This window comes from Anopheles coustani, chromosome 2 (assembly GCF_943734705.1).
Source record: "Anopheles coustani chromosome 2, idAnoCousDA_361_x.2, whole genome shotgun sequence".
In the NCBI taxonomy this organism is placed as follows: domain Eukaryota; kingdom Metazoa; phylum Arthropoda; class Insecta; order Diptera; family Culicidae; genus Anopheles; species Anopheles coustani.
Window position 1 is genome coordinate 88,805,938 of NC_071289.1, and position 9,581 is coordinate 88,815,518.

The 9,581-nt window shown below is 43.4% G+C and overlaps 1 protein-coding gene across 1 annotated transcript in view; it reads right to left on the reverse strand.

The window, feature by feature from the left end:
- The window catches only part of LOC131267731 (AF4/FMR2 family member lilli-like), a 169,911-nt gene extending 160,915 nt beyond the window's left edge, over positions 1–8,996 (reverse strand). The window contains exon 1 of the mRNA XM_058270675.1: positions 8,936–8,996. Within this exon, the coding sequence (XP_058126658.1) occupies positions 8,936–8,989 (54 nt within the window). The 5' untranslated portion in view covers positions 8,990–8,996. The remainder of the gene's footprint in view (positions 1–8,935) is intronic.
- Positions 8,997–9,581: the final 585 nt, after the last annotated feature.

Below are 9,581 nucleotides of genomic sequence, written 5' to 3' on the forward strand. Positions count from 1 at the left end.
ATGCTAAAAAGAAGTGTGTGTGTTGTTACGAACATCATTACAAAAAATGTTAAATACTCGAGCACAGATTCGCTAACCCCAAAAAACACAATAATTTCTCCCATGAGAGTATCATAGTCCCAAAAGGAACCACTTCAGAACGCGGGTCAAACAACTTTCCAATTCAGTGGTACCATAATCAGCATAAATAGATTTATTCAGAGCATAATTTGTTACGCACAAAATCGGCAGAGACCTCTTTTTGCGACCCACTTTTCACGACCCCACTCTCAAACCCCCGACATTTAGTTTTGGGTGATTATTTTTCCAATTAATTAAAGCAATCGTACAGATGTGTATGAAATGAGAGCCTAATTTGATTAACGCTTCGTTTATTGGAACCCCTTTTTACCAGAGAAAGTTTGTCCATGATTTACTCCTATTTTAGATTCACCCATTTCGACCATTTAGTTACCGTCGCGTTTGACATATTCTCGTGTAGCTTGGCACATAATGAAAAATCTGCTACTTCATTCCGTTACGTCGAAGTCTGCTCGACATCCAGCTAGTCCATTTGCAGTTTCCAACCAACTTTCACAACAAGCAGAACGTTCTGGTGACATTCACATCACTTTCAGATGCAAGAGAGACACAAAAATTTGCTTCCTGTGTCACGCAAGCAAAAAATAAAATAAGAAGATAAACTGTAAACGACCCTCAGATCCTCCTCGAAGCGCTGAGCAGTGGTCACCATCACCAACCAAGCTACATGGGTTAGGTTTAAGAGATGAAAGGGTCCCTACCCAGTACGGTGGATGCCGCAAACCTTCACCGGTGGTTTTCCCCTGTCGGGGCCAGCGTTTGCAGAATATTTAACACTTAACAAGATTCCACACTCGGGATTTGTAGCCTTCGCTAGCGTCCACTAGGACATCATCAAGCATTTTCAACATCCTCCACGCAAAAGGACTGACCCCAAACCGACCCAGCATTCTTTGCGTGTGTTTATTGTCGGGACAACATGTAATGGGGGTTTGCACACGAAATGAAATTGATACCAGTTGGATGAACGAAATTGCCCAACAGCAACACAAACCTGCATCCGAAATAGCAAGAGATCCGTATGCGAAACCCGTTTCGTTTCATTTCGCCCAAAAGACTCGAGCAAGGGCAGAACCACGGACGGCGGCCGGTTCGTTCTCGCCCTTATCTTTCATCTGTGAAAAGCATTTTCATTTCCCAACTCCCAGGCCGACCCTTGGAGATGACACCCCATTTGCGCGTAAACTTTATAACGCCTCGTCGCAGCATAAAGTCACCTCGTTATTAAAGCCGGTGGCGTACCTTCTTTTGGGAGCGATTTGTCGATGAGCTTCGTTTACCGCTTTTCCGGAGGATTTTAAAGGAAAACTTTTCCCCAACCTTCACTGAAGCGAGAACGAAATTGATTGTCGTATTTTTTTACTTTTCTGTGAGGTAACTCTCTTGTAATATATCAACCTCCCTTTCGGATCAATTTCACAAGACACTGCGATGACATTCCAATCGATTAGGGGATAGAAGGCTTTCGTTTTGCCTTCATTTTTGGTATGAAAAGGCTGTAAGTCCATTTGAGGTGAAACGAATCAGATCGAAAGTTGACTTTGACTAAACAAACCTCCAAAAATTCTATAATTTGGTATGAATTTATAGAAGCCAAAATATTTCAACTGTGCGGTTTAATATCCAACAGTTTTTCTTAACTGAAATATGAAGAAAATAGCTTTTCATCATCTTAGATCCTTTTTGCCCCGCTGGTTCAATTTACCCCAATCAGCCGTACAACAATCCCTCGCACTGTTTACCTGATGTTTTGTTACACATTCTTGCATGCGCCTCCATTTGTTTGGTTAGGTTTTTTCTTTCCACCGGCGTTTGCTTTTCGATCTCAATTCTTAGTCTGAATTTCTTGATGTACGACCCTGAAGGCGCACAAACAAATCAATATACGTCGCACCCGAACAGTTATCGATGGCATGCAGCATCGTAAAAAGGAAAGACAAATCCCGCCGGCCACCCCGGTGACGTTTAGTACCCCGGTTTCACCCCACCCCGGCTGTGTCCTCCTTGGGTAGATAAAAGGGAAAGGAAATAGAAACAAAACACACGCTTTCACTTTCTCCAATTTTCCACTTGCCGCATCGCCACCGTGGAGTCGGAAGGAAATAAAGTGAAAAACGGAAGCGCCTTACGGATGGGGAGGCAAACGATGAATTCGTTTTTCCATCATCCATAATTCATGACGGCGTACCGGTGAGTTCGACCGGGGACGCGCTCCCACAGACAAAGTCGCAGGTGAAATTGCCAATCGGAAATGAGGAATGTTTGGAGAGGGATACTGTTTATTCTATTGCTTCGTCCTTTTGTGATTACAAAGCTTACCGGAATTTCGTCACCGGTGTTTGCATGAGGAGGTGCGCCTGTCTGAGGGTGACCGCTTGCCAAATGTCTCCGTACAAACAAAACGGTTACCGATGAAAGGACGAGCGGAAGTTGGCGCCGATGATGAAGATCCTTGGGACAAACTTGTTTGTTAACGAATCTATCAGTGAAGATCTTTCGCTCGAAGATCGAATTGTTTGAATTGTGCTTTCTGCTTTGAAGAAATATTTCCTGTATTAAATCTATATTTAAGATGTAGAAAAACAAAATCAACTAACCCTAATATCCAACGGTTTGGCCCACTGTGCGAACATAAACGCATCGGCGAATGATTGCGGGGTCGACCATTTTGTCCCGACGTGTCTCCGCGGCTAAGTGAATTCTTATTAACTTCTTTCACCGTTCGTCATCTCCCATCCGGTGAAGCGGTCGTTTGTTGGTCGGCTTCAATACAAAGCGAAGGAAAATGGGCCGGAAACTGACTGCAGGAAAAGTAATAAAAGAGCAAGAAAAACAAAAACCCATTTGGACAGATCTGCAACCAGCCTACCGTCCCAGTGACGCATTTTGTCATATTGTCGCATATTTGATGCGAATAAATTCGACTCGACGAAAACTTTCACCAATCTTCCGTTTTCCATTTTCCCCGTAACGGGACGAGGCGACATTGCATGGTACGGATCCGGTGGGTGTCCTCGTCGATTGACAATCATAATTGAAAGCCTTCGGACGCATTTATCCTTCGGTCGGAGGGAAATTTGATGGATTATGGAGTTTGCTGTGCATTTCAGTATTTGTCTGGTGAAGGAAGAAAAACAGAAAAACTTCCACACGGTTTTCCTCATCGCTAAGTGGTTTTTTCATTCGCTAATATTGTATATTATTTTTCTCTTGTTTTCCTTCTGGTTCGTAGAACGAAAGACCATGATTGTGCAGTTGAAGTAGATGATTTATTGATTTTATCGATCCTTCGAGATTTGAAAGGAGGCGAGAAAGTTTTGGCTGTGAAAGAAAAAAACAATTTGACAAAAGTCTGGCCAGGTCGGTTCAATTCAATCCCGTGGGAGGAGGGTGCGTCCGAAGGATCTGGGGAATTAATCTCAATTTACCACGCTACCGAAAGTCGAGATAAATTGACCATCGATAGTAATTGTTTACCTCGTTCCCTTGCTGCCTTCGTGTTTGCCTTCTTTTCCCGTAGTACACCATTACTTTGCTGACCGAAAAAAAAACAGGGACGTGTTGAACGTGCTTGTTGCTGCCGAACAAATCGGAGTCTCGATTTAATCCTTTTGCCGAAACATCTGAACGGAGCCACGCTTACTCGCTGTTATTTTTCATAAGAAGCCCGTGAAGGTAAGGAACCATATAATCATCGTTCGGGGAAATCAATGGTTGAAGCAAATTGAGCAATTTTGATAACCCTGCCTTTGTGGACGTAAAGGCAAGCGGTAAAATGGGATTCATATCGAAAGGATCGTACCTTTTTCTTGAATTTTATTCAAAAAAAGGGTAAAAGCAAAATGAAATTGGGCATTTGTCGGTGTGATAAAACAAAAAGATGGTAAGAAATTCAACTTAAATTAAACCAAACGCCAGCAATATACGAACAGAAACACTCTGCATGCGGCAAGTCTCGCCAAACGCAGCAAGGAGTTGTACAACGCCACACAATTACCTTCATGGGAGTAAAGCGGATCAATTAATAAATAAAGCGAGTCAGTAAAACTCTGGTCGCCATTCCTGGTAAAAGTGGCGTTGTAATTGTTTGATAAAGCTCGTACCAAACCGGTATGTAAGGGCACGAACAATAAAAGAAAGGCACCCTCTGGGCCCATGCGCGATAAGAAAAGCAGTAAAAATCAAATTAATTTCCCTTTTGAAAGTATCGTAATCCGTAAATTCAATGAATAACCAAGTAGATTCGTAGGTGTTTTGGTTTTAACGATCGCTTTGCTTTTTGTGGCAAGATGTAGGAGCATTAATAAATCGACGTATGTCGAAAAAATAATAGAAATTTGATAACTTTCTTTTTCTCTTTCCTTTAGCTGTGAGATGAAGTTATTAGCTTTTAGGTCCTTTTTACAATTTATACATTAACTTATATTTCTATATTCTTCTATTAGCAAACAGAGAAACTACCTCGCCATGTAACCCATCGGAAGTCAACGAAACCTAACGAAAGTGTGTGCGGTAAACCTGTTAATGGAAATTATCACCCATCAACGATCATTGTCGAAGGTCTCGATGGCAAGAAATGGCGCTGGAAAAGAAACGTGCTTCACTTCGCTCCGGGAAGTAAAAAGATGGAAGATGCACAGCCAGGCAAAGAACGCTGCGTGCCGTGGTTTTCATGTCCACGACCGGCAAAAATGCGGCTAATGTTAGCGAGGACAATGCGTTCCCGTTCGCCTGGAGATGGCTTTTGGACCGTAATTTTTCCTACCCCATGCAGACTTTTTCCGCTCCTTCCGACTGCTCCAGCAGTGATATGTTCATGGCACATCGTTTTGGAACGGTTTCTGCTTTATTTGCCATGTTCTTTGCCTCCAGCAGGCCATTCTTGCCATTTTGTTTAGTTTGCTATTTTTGTCGTTTTTCGTTTTTGTTTAGATACGCCGTTGATTGTTCTTGGAAGCATTTGGTGGCGCTTTTATTTTGCTGCTGCTGCAGATTTGTACTTACGCTTGTGTGTATGTGTATTTATGTGCGAACGTTCTGTTTTTTTTTCCATCCCGGTTCGAGGCGACTATATGAGTTTGTGCTTGATGTTTTCAACAAATCCCCCCATGGGCATCGTACGCGTGCTTTGTAGTTTTCCGGCTCTTTGAAGTGCGGCCATTTTTTCCCGGTTTATTTGCCCCGCGTTGTTTGTCCATTTTAATTTAATGGAGTCGCGCAAGAGCAGCAAGAACGGCCATTTAGTTTATAGTGCAAATAGACAATAAGTTAGTAAATATTTTGACCGAGAGGGCAAATAGAAAAATATTTTACAAACATAATTTGTGTCCTCTTTTTCTTTTCGAAAAAATCTCTTGGTTTCTACACTTTTCGTATGTATCGTTCGTGGAAAAATATGTATTCTACCAAACCTAAACTAATAGGTCACCATCGCCACTGCGAAAAATAAGACCACTTCCGTCAGAAACGTTACGGTAATCGAATCCATCGGCACACGTTCGATCGCGACCGAAGAAAACGTCTCCGAAACTACGGCAAACCACAGCGATCACTTATGATGGCGTGCTGGGAGCCATTATTGTTTTATTTCCGCGTGCTTTCCTCCCAAAACGCTGCTCGGTCGGTAGAATGGGCGAAAAGTGGGCTAATGAACATAAATTTGATTAGAGTGCCATCGGCAGCACGCTGAGATGTGACAAGTTAATAAGGATGTGATTCTTCCCCAAAATTCCTCCAACGAGCTTGGCGTCCGTTCTCGCAGAAAGTGGTCCATTTTCGATGATTGCCCCCGATGATTGCGAGTAAACAGAAACCGGGGGGTTGGGAGATTCGGTGGAAAGTGCTGCACCACGAGGGAAAGCAAGCAAGAGAGAAAACGAAATAAAAACGACTGCCACAAAAGGATATCACTCATCGGCGGAAACCATCGAGCAGTGTTAATCGACGACGGGACAATCGATGTAGCACATGATAAACATCGATGGCGGCTGTTTTTTGGGGTTTTCCGTTGTCGCCAACGCCCGATTCACTTCCTGGTCAACTTCTTGATTTTTTCCTCTTATTTTACGATACCACGCGAAACATCGAACCAGAAGATTAATGACTTTGGTGCCGAAAATGATGGTAAAATAGATTGGATGTAGGTGAACCTGAAAATAGTGTTCACCGTTCAATCACTTTTCAAACAGTAGAATATTTTTTAAAGAGTTTTCTTAAAGTACCGATGTGATTTAAAAGGCTCTTTTGTTACAAACTTTTGTGTTTGGGGTGGATCCAAGCTTGGGTTTTCTTTCTCAGGGTCGTAATGTTAAATAATAAGGCTTATTGGTGTCAGCAAAATACAAGTTGTCGCGTTTGTCTATAAATTCTCAGTACAAGAAGAAATGTGTCAAAATGTGCGACGAAGCGAGAAAAGAAGGTTAAAAGTTTTTAATTTACTGTTACAAAGGGAATGTCATCCCATTATTTTTCCGACTGGCGAAGGAATGATAAAAGTTTTCCCGCCGTCGCCAGGAATGATAAGAAAAACAAAGCGAGAAAATATATTCTAAACCAGATGGGCTCAAGGGCAAATGCGTAGATTTCCCTATTAAAAATTTCCATAAACACCTCACGCACCACATCTCAGCTTCAGTGCTCTCGCTCGGTTGCTTCATTGACATTATTAATTTCCCTCCCGCTGACTGCTAGTACGTTGGGGCACGGTGTCACTTCCTGTCCAATTTTGTTCTGCCAAGTACTTCCTGTCAATTTTGTTCTGCTTCTTTCTCCATCAACCGCCTATTTCATTTCCTTTTTTTTTGAGTAAGCCTACGCTTCCCAAAAAACCCACACCAAGGTTGAAATTTTCCCAACAGAACCACAGTTTTTGGTAGCGTTTCGGCAAAACAACGAAATTAAAAGCCCTTTTCAAGGAAAAACAGGGTAAATGGTATGTGGGTGTGCTGGGAAAACTTTTCCTTCAATTGTAAATTTATTCTTACAGCATCCTGACCGGCGTCTGTACGTTTTCCTTTCAATGCTCCCTTTTTCCAGTGGGAACATTATCCATTCCGAACAATACTTCCTGCTGCCATTGGGTTTTTGGTGCTGTTCTGTTTTATTGTGTTTCTCAGTCCGGAGTCATTCCATCTGTCTTGATGTCGATATCAACTTTACCACTTCGGCATCCTCCCGTGCCTTTGGCTTCCATCGTTAAAATTAAAATCTGCACTTGTTGTTGTACTCGACATTGTTCCTTGTTCAAGGATTTTCTTTCGAGTCCGTCCTATATTGTTCGAATTTGTTGGGGAATATGTTATTTTTTCCCTGTCAAAAAGTTAGTTCATTGAAAAGGAAAACATTGTTTTCGTAGTTCTGCTAACTATCGGGACGTACATCTTGTGTGCAAATTGAATGCACACCCAATTCACGATATCTCCTGCTAGGGCAAGGAACTCATCGTGAAACATGACTTGAAATGATTCGGAGTATTTCAATTTCCAGCTGTGGGGTCTTACTGGCCTGAAACGGAGGCAGCATAGGAAATTAGAATTCACGAAATTATTTCCATTCCCACTGTCGGCGACGTTTGGTGGCGGAGGGATGTGGTACGGTAAGGACTTAGGCCGCGCGTCTAGGTTTTATTGCAAAGTTCCATTCTGCACCAAAACCATCGCCACGATGGTAGAGTAATGAACAAATATTTCTTGTTCGGCTAGCAGTTGCGTCGCTTCGGGGTTTTGTTTGGGGAATGTTAGAAACGTTGGTTGAATGTTGAGATCTTTATTGTCAAACCAACCTCCCCTTCCGGGTTGGTCCAGAAGTTACTTCAACGACGAGAGGATGTCGGGTTCGGGGATTTTCGGGGAAGCCCCTGCACCACAGCGCGATATTATACCACATTCCGCCCCAAACAGGGCAGCCAATCCATTTTGCCATCCCGACCGAAATACTGACAATAAGTTCCCGACGGTTCAAATAAAAATGCTAATACTGGTGCCCGAAACGCAACGATTGTTCGGGATTCGGGAGGGAGAACATGGGGCACAGCACCCTGGAACGATCCATTTTACATCCGTTTTTGTATGCGCCGCAACGATTCGCATCAAAATAATGTATTGACAGTGCAGGAGAAGTAATAGCAAGCAGCGTTATACTTAAAAGCAAAAAGCGTTTTCCGCAGATGTGTCGTTCTTCTTGAATACTGTGTCAGTAATTGAATTATATTCACTCTAGAAACGTTGGCTCAACTTAATAATATTTTCACTTACTGCACTTACTGTTAGTTAACGGACCGAAAAGTTTCAAAAGTTGCGAAAGAGTTCATACAACAAAAATGGAACATATCAGGGTATAACATGTCCTCCTAAGTTCATCTTACAATTTGTTATCATCTCATCTTCTTGGTGTAACGACCGTCTTTAGTCATACCTGCCCTTTAAGGGCTTACAAGACACTTTCCCTTTGTGTAGGTGGATTGTCAGTCCTCTCGTACAGTTTATAATAAGTTAGTTCGGTTCTTCAATCAATTCTTGATTACATCCATATTCGCATTTGTTTATTGTTCGCCTAATATTCGCTCCATTCTCGCTGAGTAATCTTTATGGCACGCCTTTTATTCCACGAATAATAATCAAAATTATTGAACTCTTTAAATTCATGTTGGAAAACACAAAAAAGCGTGATTTGATTTTTTCTTAGTCAGACGTTTGCTCCACAAAATTGGAGGAAAACGCTAATGCAATTGCATACCTTTCAGGCGCAAATGAGTGATACAAGGTGTCGGTGGCATTCACTAACTTTCGGGCACAAAAATGAAATTACCCCGTACATAATCGTTATTTCGATGGAAAAAAAGGAAAAATTTACTCACGTTTGCGGATGCTGGCGGTTGTGATTGTTGCTGTTGCTGCTGTCGGTACTGCATCAGCGCGACGACGGCTTTGTTGGCGGCGGACGTAACGGCGGCCACGGTGGAAGTCATTTCGTGATCGTGGTCGATACCGTTCGGTTCACTGCGGCAACTGTGGTCACCAGCCGTCACTTCCTCGCGCCAGCTCGGGCTCAGCTCGTTCAGATAAACTTTTCTCCCCGCCGCACCGTTCAAAGTCACCGTGTCGTTGCAACTGGACGCGCGAAAACCGCCGCCGAGCGGCGTTGCTACGTGCGCGAACTTTTCCCCCCTCTGGCCACCCTCGGCGGCCGTTCCGATTTCTTCGTCCGAGTCGTGGGCACTGCTGCCAGCCGGCTCCAGGAACAATGGGAACCGATTTTCCGCGATGGCCGATCCGGCCGACGTTGGCACAGTCGAGGGAAACCAGGGCTGCAGCCTGCTCACATCAGGGCCGCCAGCCGGCGGTGATATCGTCTCGTTCGTCGTCTCTGTCGTCGTCGTCGTTGTCGTCGTTGTTGTGGTTGACCGCTCGACGAGATTCACCATTGAAAGCCGTGGTAGGAAGCTACAGTCAAACGAGGGATATTGTGGGTTACCGGATTGTCAATGGAACGATTCGAATCCT